Here is a 16,968-nt window from a genome sequence, read left to right on the forward strand (position 1 = left end):
TTTGGGCCCTCTTTAAAGTGGTGATTTTGTTCATAACAATTCGATCTCATTAAATAAATTCCTCACTACATTTGTCCATTTTCTTGAGGATAACACAAATGGTTTCTTCATGTTGATCCTTTGGTTTCTCCTTCTTGGTCTTAGTTTTGGTTTTAGGGATGTCATCAACATTCATTTTTGAGATACGAAGGTTTTCTTCAACCTGAATCATTGTTTCTTTAGCTTTAGCCAATGTGGAAGGTTTCTTGTCTCTTAAGGCATATGTTAGGTGCCCCCCACAACTTTCACAAATTTATCAGGGATGTTGGCATCAGAAGGTTTTAGGTGATCAGGGATTTCTCGTACAACCCTATCAAACTTTTGAATGAATTCCTGTAGGTTTTCCCTTCCCTTATATATCTGATAAAACTTCGCGATGTTGAAGGTTCCTTGGGCATTGCAAGACCACCTTTTCATGAATAGGTCTTCAAATTCATCGGAATCAGAGATACAACCAGGAGGAAGACTAAGGTACCATTCTCTAGCTTGTCCCTCAAGTGATAAGGCAAACAGCATCATGATCCTATCTTCATCAAAGATCAACCTAGGGGACAATTTCCAATAAAAATCTTCAACAAAGTCACGAGCACTCATAGTGGCATCTCCCTTGAACCTGGGTAACCATCAATGATATTTTTGAGGTAAGGGCTTGGGATCATTACCGAGCTTCAAAGGAGAAAATACACTAACCAAATGTCTTTGACTTTTGGTCATCTTGTTGTTGCTAGTGCCAACAGTATTCGTCATTTTCAGAGTTGAGTCACTAAATTTTTCAAATTCAGGAAGGAGAGCGGTGCCAACAAGTGATGGTTCACAGTTTCTTCTTGCAGCAACCTTAGTTAAAGGAGGAATGTTGTCACCTTCAAGCAAACTAGGGGTTTTGACAATGAGTGGAGTCACCAAAGGAATAATAAGAATGTCGTCAATGAGTCAATTCCTCAATGATTCACTAGGGAGGCAGACTTGCTTCCTCGCCGGAAATGACGCCATAAATGTTACCGCTCAAGCCAACAACCGACCTAAAAGGGGTTCCGAAGAGGGTAAATGCTAGGGAAAGGGCCACTGTGGAGGCTTAGCCCACTGTCACCATAGGTAAGTGTCCCTGCTCTTTACGGACTTTCACCAATGGGAGGAGTCCCGGTAGTGTAGGGATCACTTTGTAAAGTAAATGTCAATGGATAGGTGAAAAGTGACCCTGAAAACCCTTTCCCAAGGATGGAGTGATGAATGGAACTTGCTTGATCTTTAAGTAAGGGACTTGGTCCACCGGGGTTAAGGGGTGAGGATTGGAGGGTTGAGGGAGAAAGAATAGGCTTATATAGGAGTTTCTCAATCCCTATAATCCTTGGAAACTTGGACTCCCAAATGGTCTTTGACAAATAGTCTTTATTGAGAAGTGGGACCACATGGGGCCAAGTGGACCCAGGCCAGGTTTGGGGATGGAATGTAACAACCAATGATGTTCCTATCCTGGACAAGGTGAGGGGAAAGGACCAAACAAGGATATTTATTTGAAAAAGTTGAATTGATCCTATTAGTGTCTAGCCTTGGGGATGCCTAGGCAAGATTCAGTCCTAGAGCTAGGGCTTGGGATTCCCGGAGATTCCACCATTAGAATGGCCTCAAATTTGGAGGAGAGGGAGGGAACCCACCAACGCAGTAGCCTAGAGGAGATCAATTTTTTTCCTTGGGCCAATTGCCGGGAAATTGATGCCCTAGGTGACCTAATGGGGCTAGACTTGGGAAAAAGGGAAAAATTGGTAAAAAAGAATGTTAATATGATCACCCCTTTATGGAACCAGTGCGTAATTCACTTGGGGATATGGAGTCAAGGATGGTAATGAGTAAGAACTTGGATTCTTGATCAAGGAGGCCCAGAAAATCAACTTCATCCAATGTAGATAGTAAGAAAATAAAAGTGACTTTCAAGTATTTATACTTTAAAGTAAATGATGCAAGCTTCTCGAGATAAATAATCTCTAGGATATTTCTTTCATATAATATTGGCCCATACATTTAATATCTAAAACATTGCTCAACTCCACATTATAATAATGCAACAACTAGCCCTAATTTTAGTAGTATGAAACAACAAGAATGACAATGATAAAAAACACTTACAACGTTATAGAGTATATCCAACCAACAATTTAGTTGCATAACAAAGCTACAAGATAAGAGAAATAGCCCAAATCCATACATCAAAATTCATCCATCTCCAAAAATATCCTCCAAGGAAAAAATGCGGAAATTATCTAAGACTAGAGAGATCCCAAATCAAGTGATGATACAAATGAATGTATCTAACATCAATATATAGTCTCCTAAGGAGTTCGAATTAGCCTATGGGCCCCTAATGATAAAATAATGTGCAAATAATAACCCCTAATGGTGACAAGCCCACCATACTAGCTCATAATGTAAAAGAAAGCCTCACAAGGGGCCAAATAATGATGTATGCATGTCGTAGGGCCCTCCAAATGCTCAATAACATCGTGAAGTGCCATATTGAGGAATAAATTCCTCAGAATATGATGGACAAAGGGGGTGGCCCCTTGTTCTCCAAGTAGTAGACCTGTGGTGCTCTCAGTGGGTCTGAGGGGACATCAATGACGCCATGGGTCTCCATATGAATCAGAGATGTCTGTAGATCCTTTGCAATCTGAGCCATTTTATTAATTTTATGATAAAAGAGTACATCAAATGAGGTGAAATTTTGGAACCTAGGCTTGCTATGAAAGTTGACTAGAACCCAGAAAAATGGCCTAGACCGAAGTGGTAGAAATGGTCCCGCAGTGATCTGTGCACTATCTAGAAATAATTTGCTACTGACTGTTGGCTGGAATGTTGACCTTAGGGTTGAATACTCTGCGGAATGATATGAAAATTTAGCTCTGAACTCCTCTCCCAAAACCTAGAAATGGTTTGGGCTGAATCCAGATGTTGAAGAAGCCCTCCCAAATGGTGCAAATGACTCTCATGCTAGCTATACGCCCTACTAGGTTTCTGCCTTGTATATCACTTAGAAAATTTTGAAAAGTTAACTTCGACCTTTACACACCAATCCCAACAAAACCCAAAAAAGGTTTGGCACAATTCCGACTGTGACCCGGATGACCCTAGAAAGTGCGAATGGCTCTGACAAGTAGACTCTGCACACTGCTGAAAATCTACGCCAAACAACTGCTGAATAGTCACCCAAACTCTGCGCAAATTCTCCTCTAAAAATAGATTTTTTCTCCAGCCCCAATCTCTCTAGAATCTGTTGCTCCTCTCTTTTGCGCAAGCTTCAGCCAATGAGCTCTGTGCACAACAAAAATAGATAAACCTGGCCCAAATATCTCCTCAAATTTTGCCGTGCAAAAATGCTACCAAACTCATGCTCCAATGAGGGAAAATCTCTCTGCAAAAACCCGAATCCTCTGACCCACTTTTCTTGCTACAAATAACGGTCCACGAAATCCTTTGCCTCCAAGAAATGTGCATAGCTGGCCAAAATCCTGCACTAAAGCTCAAGGGAAGCCCTGAATTGGACTCCCAAATTACCTCACTAGGGAGACACTCGAAGTTATCCAAAATGAGTGTGGAATTCTGCTCGGAATTCCTGGTGCTAAACAACACTCTGGCCCTTGTGCTTAACAACTCCAATAGAAGATGAAATATGAAGTGTAATAGCCAAAAGATGATTAACAAATCAGTCCATCCTCCTTTTATATTTTCTCCCCATGCTTCTAGACTCCCTTTTTAATTATTATTTTATTGGTAGGGGCCATTTTCCACTAGGTGACTTTTGCCTCCATTTTAATAAAATGATTATTTTCCACCAATCGTCAATAAAATAATACTTGCCACCTTTCTCCAAAATAATATTTTCCCCTTTACTTAATATTACTGAAATTGGGCAAAATTGTCATGCTCACAAAATTGGGGATATTACAGTTTAGCACCAAGGGAGTTCAACGCATGCCTCCAAGAAGCCCACACAATGATGATGTCAACATTTCGACCCTCTTGTGGGTTAATTTTTATGATTTCACATTGGCTATGTGGTTGTCTTGTAACCACACTTAGTTTCTTCCTATCATTTGACAACTAAGAGGGACTTTAGGCTAAAATTAGACTTGATTAGACATGTATAAATATAAGAGACCTCATTTAGTCTCTCATCATCATCACACTTTGAATTCAACCTCTTAGAGGTGTGAAAATAACTAAACTAGAATCCCTACTGCAGCAACTATTGATATTTTTCCTATTTGTTAAATTCCTTTAAACAAATTACTTGCAGTTTCCTACGACAAATATTGAAATACATATGCTGTAGCCTTCACTTAATTAAATATAATGTCGCAACAAGAAACTAAGCGAGGAAGAAAATACAACATAATGACACCATTATTTTTGGACAAATGTCCCTGGAAAAACCAAATGTGGGAAAACTGGTGCAGCAGATCTGACGGTTTTTATTATTAAGAAGAAGTTATTTTTGAATACAAACTCGGCAGAGGAAATTAGTGAGATTACCTCATTCTACACTGCAAGTGCCGACTATTCCAGCCGCTGAACTAATGAGTCCCTGAATACCTCTGCGTTGACCCTATGTAGTCACTGCGTGGGCTTGTGTCACTGCCTTTGAGGCATTGCGTCACCTCTCCGCGGATCGATTTTTCTCTCAAGAGCTTCAACTTTAGCCCTCCTGGCTCATAATGTCAAACCCCTAGCAAAATCTCGGACTTCTGCGTGGAAGGAACTGCGTTGCTCTGTGTGAGCCCTTCCTGGCTCTGTGTCACCCTCACTGGGTAATGCGTTGCCTCCTCTGCATCTTTCTCTGTCTCTCTGTTGCGTATTATTGGCTCCAAAGAAGATCCTCCAGCCAAAACTATCTCTGCCCCTCTCTGCGTGATCACCACGAAATCATTGCGCTGCTCTAGCTTCAACAATTCGATCTGACTGATCAACTCTTAGTGTGTCTTTCAAATGACCCTCAAGCCTCCTTAAATAATCTTCTCGTTGACATTCAACAACCCAGATTAGAAGCTAATCAATGGCTAAGATCATTTATGCTTGATCCTCGTCTTCTTCTGGAAGTGACACCCACATTTAGATTAATACCCATTAATTATTTTAATTTCCTAAGTTTAGACTTAGGGACCCATTAAAAATAATTAATTATTTTAATAAAAACTGTCTCCGAGTGGAATTTCCCAAATCGCTTTCTGGGTTCTTTGGAATACATGTACCCAACCTTCCCTACAAAATTTGAGACTTAGAGCACATTCGATGCAACCAAAAATCAACACTCCCTCTTAGCGAGGAATGTGCTTTAGCAATGCGTCCCACTGAAGCATCACCTTGACTTCATAACATCATTCTCTATGCTGCTGATGTCTGACATGTTGTCCGCCAACTACTGCGTTGTTGTTGCCACTGTACTGTTGCTGACACTGCCATTGGCAACACTGCATTCATACTAAAACTCCCTCTCAAGTGTTGCATCTGTGTTCCTGCTAGCACTGCCACTGCTAACACTTCACCTGCACTGCAAATGAAAAACATCCCAAATTTGAACAAGTGTTTAGCATGGATGCATCTCGATGTTGAAGATTTGGCTGCTGCTAGTCCCACACTATCCCTCTGAAGCCATTGTGCTGCTGTTGCTACTGCATTGTGCCTCGCAACACTGCTGCAACTTTGCTTTGCGCTACTCAGTCTCTTGCGCTCCTAGCCACTTCAACTGTCACTCCAACACTCCTCTACACCAACTGACACTGGTCCATCTTGCTACTACTGATCTGGGCTCTCGTAGCAAGGAATTGATCCGAGAGGTGGGCTCCTCAAGGATCCTACCCATCTGTAGTTCTTTTGAACTACAACTCCAAATCAACCCACCTCCCTCTTGGAGGTATCTCGGTTGTCATGGCAAACTCCTCCTCCTCGATCTTCATGGGTGAAACCTTCGGATCGTGCTTCTCATATTTGTCCTTCTTCCTGAGAGGACACTGTGTTGCGTAGTGACCCATTTCACCACACCTGAAGCATTTGATCTTCAAGATGTCCTTCTTCCGCCTCCGCTACTCCTGCTGCCCCTTGGATGCAAGGGCTACATTCTCCTCCTCCTCCTTGGGCTTCGACCCACTGCTACTGCTTCCGTCAAGATTACACTTGACTAGATCTCTCCTCAGCTCTTCCTGCTTGAGAGTTTCCCACATACTATCCCAGTCTGGCAAAGTTGTCTTGCCCAGGATGCTCTGGACAAAGACTTGCCATTCTTCTGAGACTGAGTTTAGGGCCAGTCTCACCATCTCGGAACCTTGAGGTGTAGACCCAACAACTGCCAACTCGTCTCGGGTCTCCTGAAGCTTCGTGAGGAACAGATCAATCCACTCCCCCTTCTGCATCTGTGTAGATCTCAATTTTTGCTCTAAGTACATCTTCCGCTGCTCGGAAGATCCCTGATACAATGTTGCCAAGGTATCCCACATCTCCTTAGCAGTCCCTCTGTTAGCGATGTGACATACCATGTGAACCTTTACTCCATCAAGGATCATCCTCTTGGCCTTCGCCATTTCTCCCTTGTACTTCTTTAGCTGATCTGGATCAGCGGGCTCAGCCACCACGCTGTCGACATAGGCCTTGAGAAAATGCTCATTTGGAAGGCACAACATCCTTTCCTTCAGATCACAAAGTTGGATGCCCCATCCAACTTGTCCTAATCTCTCAACCCACTGGTTGCCATCTCTGCCACAAAAATGTCGAATTGCTCCTCTTTATCTCTTACTGTTGCTGCTTAGGAAATAAGAAAATTAACTTCTTGGAGGGAAGTCTACTGAGGAAAAATTCCCTCACTGTGTTTCTCCTCTCTTTTCTGACGTCTTTCAGCCCAACAATCTGCCTGCTGAAAACTGCGTCCCACCAGCTCTTTCCTCAATGTTGAGGCTTTGCACTACTACCTCTGGCACGACAAAATTTCGGTTTGGAAGCCCTTCCTCTCTGTCGACTCAATCAGAGAGACTTTCCTCGAAAATTCAACCCTCTTGGCTTGGATTGTGCAATCCCTTTGGGGATTCGAACTGCTGCCTCCTGTAGCTATTCGATCTCCTTCTCTACTTAGTGTTGGTTTCTCTGGCTTTGCTCTTCTTGTTTCACCTACAACTCTGATACCATGTGAAATTTCCTAAACTGGAATCCCTAATGCAGCAACTAATGATATTTCTCCTATTTGTTAAATTCCTTTAAACAAATTACTTGCAGTTTCCTATGACAAATATCGAAATACATACACTGCAACCTTCACTTAATTAAATATAAGGCAGAAACAAGAAACTGAGCAAGAAAGAAAATACAACGCAATGACACCGTTATTTTTGGACAAATGTCCCCGGGAAAACCCAATGTGGGAAAACCGGTGCAACTGATGTGAGGGTTTTTATTATTAAGCAGAAGTTATTTTTGAATACAAACTCTGGATGCCTTGCTGGCAATCCAGTATAGAGAATATCACTCGACAGAAGAAATTAGTGAGATTACCTCACTTTACACTGCAAGTCCCAGCTGATCCGGCAATTGAACTAACGAGTCCCCAGCTACCTCTACGTTGCCCCTATGTAGTCACTGCGTGGGCCTGCGTCACTGCCTTTGAGGCACTAAGTCACCTCTCTGCTGGATCGATTTGCACTCATGAGCTTCGACTTCAACCCTCCCAACTCAGAATGTCAAACCCCCAACAAAATCTTGGGCTTATACTTGGAAGGCACTACACTGCTCTGCGTGAGCCCTTCTTGGCTTTGCGTCACCCTCACTGGGCGCTGCGCTGCCTCCTGTGTGTCTTTCTTTGCCTATCTGTTGTGTATTCTTGGCTCCAAAGAAGATCCTCCAGCCAAAACTATCTCTGCTCCTCTCTGCGTGATCACCATGAAATCACTGCGCTGCTCTAGCTTCAGCAATTCGATCTGACTGATCAACTCTCGGTGTGTCTTCAAAATGACCCTCAAGCCTCCTTAAATAATCTTCTTGTTGACATTCAACGACTTATATTAGAAGCTAATCAATGACTAAAATCATTTTTGCTTGATCCTTGTCTTCTTCTAGAACTTACACCCATAGTTAGATTAATACCCATTAATTATTTTAATTTCCTAAGTTTAGACTTAGGAACCCATTAAAAATAATTAATTATTTTAATAAAAATTGTTTATGGGTGGAATTTCCCAAAACACTTTCCAGGTTCTTTGGAATACATGTACCCAAGCCTCCCTGCAAAATTTGAGACTTAGAGCACATCCGATGCTACCAAAAATCAACAAGAGGTTTTTCACCCTTGTAACTTGTTCCTTCTTGGCTATTGGAGATCTATTGGATGCATTTCGATATTTGGAAGCTATTTTTTATTGTCTTTGGAGCTACTTCTTTGGATAATGGATGGATATACTACATGTTGTCTTGTAAGTGCTTTTTGTTGAAAATTCTCTATCTTAAAATTGTGTAATGTATGGAATTGCTCCTTCTAGGTTATGCCATTTTGTGCCCTATTGTTGAAAATTAATTTTGAAAGGCTATCTAGTTGAGTATTGCATATGATATTCATTGTACAACATGTAATGAATGTTCCTAGTGGAAGAAATCTTTAATCTCTCCATCAAACTCCATTTTCTTTTGAAGTGAGTAAATGCTAAACAATGATACCTAGGGCATCTATTTTTTTAGCTTCCTTAGAAAGGATCTAGCTTATCTATTTCATCCTTGACTCCATATTCCTAAAGGACAAGGCACTAGCCCATGTCTTTGGTGATCATCTCAAAATTTTCTTCATAAATTTCTCTCCTTAAATTCAGTGCTTTTAAGGCTAGTGCAAAAATCCAGGGCTTGCAACGAAATTTTAGGGAGAAGACATTTTGGTGATTTGAGGGTCTAAACATCAAGAGATAGGTCTAGGCTATACCTAACCTATCAATTTGGTGGGCATCCACTCAAATTTCATCCATAAAATCTCATGCCTTAGGTGTTGCTCCAAGAAGGAAACCCTAATCTCTTTTCCCCTCAACTTGAGGACTTTCTTGAGGGTTTCATAAGCCTTGGCTTAGTTGAATATCGTTCTAAGAAACCCTTTCACTTGGGCCTTGACCTTGTGAATATCTATCACCATTGAAAAATCTTGAAACCCTAGGTCTTCAACCTTCTTTTCTAGGGATTTTCTTTAAAAGAGTTTTTCTTCTTTGAAGCCTTGAACCATTATTGAGTCTCTCTCTTGAATGATCTCTAGCTTGATCACTTTCTACCTTATACCTAGCATATCTATTTTAAGTGATCTCCTTCCTACTGGGACTCCTCCCATCAGTGAAAGTCTTTAAAGAGCACGGAGTTTTGGCTGAGGTGACATTGGCCTCTACCCCATTGTTAGCACTTTATCTAGCTTTTGTCTTGATGGGTTTCCCTCTCCAATGCTTGCTAGATTTTGTGGTAACAGGAAACTCAAGAACTTGTCAAGGTCAAGAACTAATGATGAGGCCGATAATATCAAGGTCTCCTTAGTTTGATGTTTGAGGCCGAGGAGAGGGGGGGCAGGGGGGCAAACTAGGCACTGGCTCGCTGTTGGAGTGATTTAGAACCATCAGGGGGTTTGACTGTATGATCTTGGGGTAGATGTACAAACAAGGGATACTCCTGAGTCCTGACATCTGAGTTCGAAAGAAAGAAACTTCAAATGGATCTTTGGTTGATCTTTTGGGTTTGGAAGGTAGTCTAATGGGCGGGAGGTGATTTAGTTGAATCCGTTTGGAGCTGATCTCTCTAACACTTTGAGAACATGTGGCCTGATTTGCAGTTGGGTACCTTTGAACTGTTCTCAATAATATCAGTTCGTCTCATAATGAGGGAGGTCGAGGGGAAGTTTGGGATCTCAACATTTTCCTGTATGGTGCAGTTTGGAAGTCTGCGTGCCATCTGCTGCTCCTATTTGATGGAGCAAGTGTGCTAGAGAGAGAAACAAGTTTGGGCACAGGGTATAGTAACACTTAAATGGTGCCCTTGGGCAAAACACTTTATTAAGAATAAAAGATTTATCACATGATGACGAATTACAAATGAGAGTTGGGGATATATACATGAATCAAGAGGTAAGGCACTTTCCTAAGAGGGATAATAAGCCTATGTGTACAAGGTCGACCTTAGCCAAACCTAGAAATATAATAATTATGACAATATAAAGTTGGTCATGGCCAAATGAGAAGCTAGCACCATTTTCAACATACTAAGGGACACACTCCTTGCATGGCACATGTGTGTGTCCCATATGTACATTCTGTTTGGCTTTTTTGAATATCGCTTTATTCTTTAGTTTTGCATATAAGCCCTTTTATACCTTATGATGATATTGTGCCTACAAACTGAAAACGTGCTATACATTTTTTTTTTGCATTACTTTTTTTCCTCAGAGCTACAATCATACAAAGCACTCAAAACCCTCTTGGTTCTTTAATCTTTACAAGTAAAAATTTCTTGGAAGTTTTTCATTTAATAGATTCATTTATTTTTGTGTGTTAGTTCCCCTTTTAGCATGTGAAGCTTAAGTTTCTAAATGGAGTTATAATGTTGATTTTGTACCATTTCAAAATGTAGGTTGAGTGCAAGGAATTATTTTACAGAGATCTACCGGTTTTGGATGACACACTTGCTGATAAGCTTGTTAATGGTTGTACCTCTTTGAGTCAGGTTTTATTTCCTGAACTCACCTCTTAGGTTCAAATTGGATAAACGACGCTTTTTGTTTTAAAGGTTTTGTTAATTTGAAATCTCAATATGTTATTCAAAATAAATAATATGAAACATTGAATTCTGAATCGTGGATGTTATTATCTAACATTGTGTGAAGTGTTATTCAAAATCGAATGGCCTAGAAGATTCAGTCACTTATAAGGCACTTTGGGCCACTGTATTTTAACACTAAATTTGAAAGCAACAGGTCCAAGAATCATTCTTACAAGAGCATAAGAAAATAGCAGAAGCAAAAAAGAAACAACTAATCCAACGAGCACTTCTGCAAGAACTTTCCGAGGTATGAGAGTTTTCTTATATGATTTCAATCATTATCATGATTCATAAATAAATTGTTTGAAAATTTAATTTGAGTAGATTATTTGTCATCAGTGCTTCTAGATGGTTATCAAGATGAATGTATGTCTTATTTATGGGAGTCTCATGTAGGTGGATATATATAATCTGTAGCTAATAAATCCAACACAGTCGGACAAGTTAATCTTTATTCTATTAGCAGAGAAAAGTAGTGAAACAGATCATAGATTGGAGAATCACAAAGAAAGTCCAATGACGTATGTGTTCTCTTCAATACTAACAAAATAAAAGTACTGAACAGGTTGGAGATGTTTACAACAAAATCAAATTAAGTTTGATGTAGTTTGCAACAAAGTCAAATTAAGTTGTCTGATGTAGTTTGCGGCAAGCATTCTTGGATTGGCATGATCACGAAATAGGACTCACATAAATACTTGTTTGATTAATACATTAAAGAAATGAAAATTAATTTTGTCAATCACGTTAAGCTTGTAATTGAGTTAAACTCGTTCTTCTTGACATCTTTCTTCACATGTAGTTATGTTAGAAAATGCGACGAAAATTCTATGCACACAGAAACAAGCAGAGTGTGCGCTGATGAACAGTTAAGTGGGATCACTATGCATTGTCTGGCACCAGTGCAACACAGACAGGTCCAGAGTTGTTGGGCATAGTCATAAATTAAGCACACTAAAGCACACATTGTACACAGCATTGTATTGGGATTTAGAAATGGGCTGCTGACATTGATTAGACAATTAGAGCAGTTATGAGTTGGTCTACCTTGCTTTTTGGTCGAGTCATGTTTGATCATTGGTTTTCAGGGAAGTGAATAACAAACCTCAAAGACATAAATCTAAAATTAAGGGACCTTACTGGATGACAATCAATAACCCAATTACATTTTCTCACTAAATCTTTTACCTATTTATACAGTACAACCCCCTTTGTTGAGGTTGATTAGGATATTCATCATTGTGGTGGAGAAGAATATAATGATATGTTTGTGTCATTTGTATTCTATGAGCCTTAGGTTGTGTAATGTGGAACAATATTGTGAGCCAGAGTTCCATATAGTCTAAGATTGGAAGCCACCAAAGGCTGATCCGTACACTGATGTAATTCCACTATATACTTTAGCTTTTTTAGTTAGTGAAGTTAACTTCTACACAAATTTGGTTGAGTGATTGTGGTTTAGTGTATGTTGTTCTACTTGATCTAGTTTTTATAAGCTCATATAAAATCAGTGTTCCAAGGGGACAAATCCCCTAGGGTGCGCCCTATGCTTCCCACGCACCTGGGACAGGGGGACGCCTTGGGAAACGTTTCCTCACATATCCCTTTCGGAGAGACGTGGGGAGATGCAGGGGGAAACGTTTGCCTAGTGTGGGTGACACGTTTCCCTGAAAGGGGGTGCTTGTGGGTGTCTCTCCTCAGAAAGGGCTAGGCTTCCCCCCTTAAGTGTGCCTAAAAACAATAACTTATGAGTGGGGAAGCTTAATTCAACCCTAGGGCCTACTAATGCTTTGTAATTAATGGTAATGTTAAATCTTAATGTAAAAGTGACATTCTCCTCTATCTTTCATTTTCATCCTTTTAGTTAAATATTTAACATTACCACTAATTGACCCAAGATGTTTGAGAGTGGTTTTGACCTCATTGGATTTCATATGGAGAAAGTAGAATTTTAGATCCCACTCAAAATCCATCAGGCTTTACAGTGTTTCAGGATTGGGGGATTGCAATTTTCGATTGGATTCTATCAGATATGAGGGTCTAGAACTAACATTTAATCAAGAGCCCCAAGCCTAAAAGCACTACTTTTGTGGGGGGACACGTCCCTTTCAATTTTGTCTAATAACCCTTGAAAAATAAAATAATAATAAAAAAAACTAAAAAGAAAAATACATAACAAAAATTAAAGCCTATATTAATTTGTAATCCCTTACTCACTCATTCAACTTACCAATCTTACCTCTCCTCCGTTTACCGCGCAACACTATCTAACTTACTAGTTAACTGTTGCCTCTCCTCACTTGCAATGCTCCTTCAACGCTCATTGTTCATTTTTAATTTTTGATTTTAACTTTCAAGTCTTGACTCTAGATATCGATGACCTTAGACTAATTCTTTGACTTGTCACTCTTTAATATTTTTGAGTTTGAGTTAATCGATTTACTATTCCATTCTTTAGACTTTGGTATCTACTATAATCTATTTTGCTTAGTCTAATTAGATTCTAGAATGATTAATATGAATCAATGTATTTCATTATTGAATCTTGTGGTGTATGGATGAATGATTTATGTGTTGATTTGTGTAGCTTGGGAGGTACTCCCACAACCCTTGGTGTATTGGGTTCGTGAGTAGTTGACCCACAAAAGTGGTTTGTGGGCAGTGTACCCAAGCAATTGGTTTTGTACCCAAAGTTGTGGGCATCAAACCAAGTGGAGAAATTGATAGTTTGATCATTGAATGCATGAGGAGCACCCTTGAAGGGCTAATGGGCACCCAAAGATGATGTGGTGAAATGAGAATGAAATGGAATTTATTTTTAATGTTAGTGGGGTTTTTGTAGTTTGGTTAAAGTCGGCTAGTCCCATATGACATGATGCTTGGTGGAGGATGAGACCACCATAGATTGTTAGTTTTTGTAGCATCATATGTGTTCTAGCCACGAAATTTTGTGGAGAGGTTAGGATACATGTATTCTCCACAACCCAAAAATTGTTTTTGGAAATTCCACCCAGAAGTGTCTTAATTAGATTATTAACCAATTTTTTAATTATTTCCTAAGTCTAAACTTAGGGAATATGGTTAATTAATCAGTATTAATTAGTATGTGGTGAGAATCATCTAGAAACTCACATGGATCGACAGGGAATTAATCTGGGATATCGATTATGATTTAATCTTGGCCATTTGTGCTCCAACATAAGATTATAAGAAGAAGACGATGGGTAGATGGAAAGACACACTAGGGTAGATACTCAGTTGCTCAAGTAGATCGATTTTCTCAGTGGCTGAAGTTCGGCAAGAGAAAATCGAGTTAGAGAATGAGTTACAGGTGAGAGAGAGAGGGCATCAGCAATAGTCTGAGTGTATAGGACAAATCTGGAAGGGGCAACACAGAGGAGAGACGCAATTCATCAGCGCAGAGGAGTGACACAGGCACTACGCAGAGGGTGACGCAGTAAGGCCAACGAAAGGACAGAAGGTCCTCTTCAAGATCAGAAAAACATTATGGAGTGTGAGAAATTCATCAGTAAATTTCTCTCAGTGATTCTTTCTCTATTTTGGCTATCTGTATCTTGTACAAAAACTATTGTTGAAGATTAATAAAAGAAACCCTCATCTGCTGCATCAGTTTTCCCACATTGGGTTTTTCCATGGACATTGTCTAAAAATAACTGTGTCATTGTGGTTATATATGTGCTAGTATTTTTCCTTGCATTTATTTTCCGCAAAATCTTATTTTTGTAGACTACAGTGTATATGTTTCGATATTTGCCATAGAAAACTGCAAATAATTTGTTTAATCAATTTAACAAATAGAAGAAATAATATCAGTTGCTGCAGTAGGATTTGGGATCATTGAACTTTCACATGGTATCAGAGCACAGGTGAAGCAGGAAGAGATTGGTTGTAGATGGAAGAAGGATTTCGAAAGCACTGCATAGGTAGCAATTCGAAACCCTAGAGAGGTTGCACAATCCATTGGCTAGGTGGGCAATTTTTCGTGGAAAATTAATTCTCTGAGTGAGTCTATAGAGAATAAAATTTTCCGGATCGAGATGTGTCAGAGGCAGAGGGAGCAGTGCAGCAGTTTCCACGCAGAGTTGGACGTGTATTTTGTAGCTGAAAATTTGGTGTTGGGAAGGAAAAATAACACAGGAAATTATGGATATTTAGGAAGCCTCAAAATTATCTTCCAGATTGGAAGATGAGTTTGCATGTGCGTTAGGTTCGACATCAACTGGTGTATGGTATATTGATAGCAGAGCTTCAGCTCACATGACTGGAGTAAGGGAATATTTCTCGAGCTATCAAGAGGAGCAAATGGACTTCCAGATCATTGTGGGCAACACAACTAAGTGCACTCCAGTAGGAAGAGGCACCATAGATTTTCAGACAGAAGTAGGAACCAACACTAGCGCCACTAATGTACTGCATGTGCCAGGATCGGGTATGAACCTAATTTCAGTATCCCAATTGTAGAACAAGGGGTATGATGTATACTTTGTCGGAAAGAAAGCATATGTTAAGCATCCCAGTTGGAAGAAGGTGAGACAGATTGGAGCTTGAAGCAACAGGCTATGTAGATTGCAGGTTGATTCTCCAATGACACTAATAGGCAGTGATAACAACAATAGGAAGGAGCTGAACGAACTATGGCACAGGAGGATGAGACACTTGCACCATGGAACACTTAGGATGCTCAGAGAGACTCTAACAAGAGTTCTAGCTCTTAGCACCGAGCACGATGATCTATGCCAAGGATGTTTACTTGGGAAGTACTCAAAAGCAGTGTTTCCCAGAAGTGACAGCAGAGCCAATGGTGTGTTGGGGTTGATACACTCAAATATTTGTGGCCCTATGTCCACCAGAGCTCTTAGCGGTTGTGAGTATTTCATCACCTTTATTGATGACCATTCCAGAAAAACCTGGATCTACTTCTTAAAGACCAAGGATGAGGTCTTTGATCGGTTTCGAGAGTTCAAGGCTCTCGTAGTTAACAAACAGGGAAAAAGATCAAGGTACTACGTTAAGATAATGGTGGAGAATACACGATAAAGACTTCATAGATTTTTGTGTAAGGGAAGGTATCAAAAGAGAGTGGACAATTGCCTACAATCCACAACAAAATGTAGTGGAACGGAAGAACAAAACTATAGTCGAGGCAACAAAGGCCATGTTGTATGATCAGGATTTGCCTAGATTTCTATGGGCAGAGGCATGCAACACAACAATGTACATTCAAAACAGGACACCTCACAGAGCATTGGGGAAGAAAATGAAAGAGGGAGTCTTCACTGGGAAGAAACCCAAGGTAAGTCATTTAAGGATATTCGGGAGTGTGGCCTATTATCACATTCTAGATGAGAGCAGTAAATTGGATCAGACTGCAGAAAAGGCGTATCTCGTAGGATATAGTGAGACCTCAAAGGCATACAAAATCTACATTCCTAGCAGCAGGAAGATTGTAGTGAGGCGATATGTAAAGTTCATGGAAGACAGAGCTTTAAGAAAATCTTGAGAGATGCTTGCAGGAGATTAGTCATTAGATGTTTCGTTAGTCCAATAGCAACAGGGACTACAGGTAGAACAGGTAGGAGGACAGTCACAGGATTCGAGTACAGTGACTAGTACCAGCATCTCCTTAGTAGTAGGAGATCCAAGAAGTTCTCAGCAGGCAGAGCAAAATGAATAGGTGGAGAAACAGATTAAACCTCCCACCATCAGTGGTAGGACCAGTAGGGAAGTGCGTCAGACCTTGAAGGACGTAGAAGAGTTTGTCGGAGCTCCTAGAACTCACAAGAGGTAGCGTAGGCAGCCTGACAGATACTGGGCCTTGGTGGCTTAGGTTGCAAAACACTCCAGTTTTCAGGATGCCGCACAACATCAAGTGTGGGTGGATGTCGTGGTAGAAGAGTATAGTTCTATCATGACAAATGATGTTTGGGAGGTGGTGCCTAGACCCGAAGATAGATTAGTTGTGGGTTCTAGATGGATCTACAAGATCAAGTATGTTTTAGATGGCAGTGTAGAGAAGTATAAGGCTAGGTTCGTGGCAAAGGGGTATGCATAGAAAGATCGAATAGACTATGAGGAGAACTTCGCCCTAGTTGCCAGATATACCCC

General features: G+C 40.3%; 1 protein-coding gene across 3 annotated transcripts in view; it reads left to right on the forward strand.

Annotated features, from left to right (window-relative positions):
• LOC149141286 (trigger factor type chaperone family protein) overlaps positions 1–16,968 on the forward strand; it is a 365,480-nt gene that overhangs the window by 229,773 nt on the left and 118,739 nt on the right. For all 3 annotated transcript variants that reach the window (XM_089447542.1, XM_089447541.1, XM_089447540.1), the window contains 2 exons: positions 10,654–10,746; positions 10,997–11,089. In XM_089447542.1, coding sequence (XP_089303668.1) covers positions 10,654–10,746; positions 10,997–11,089 — 186 coding nt within the window. The remainder of the gene's footprint in view (positions 1–10,653; positions 10,747–10,996; positions 11,090–16,968) is intronic.

This window comes from Pinus tabuliformis, chromosome X, assembly GCF_031772625.1.
Source record: "Pinus tabuliformis cultivar Carrire ecotype Pingquan chromosome X, CPIR1, whole genome shotgun sequence".
NCBI lineage: Eukaryota > Viridiplantae > Streptophyta > Pinopsida > Pinales > Pinaceae > Pinus > Pinus tabuliformis.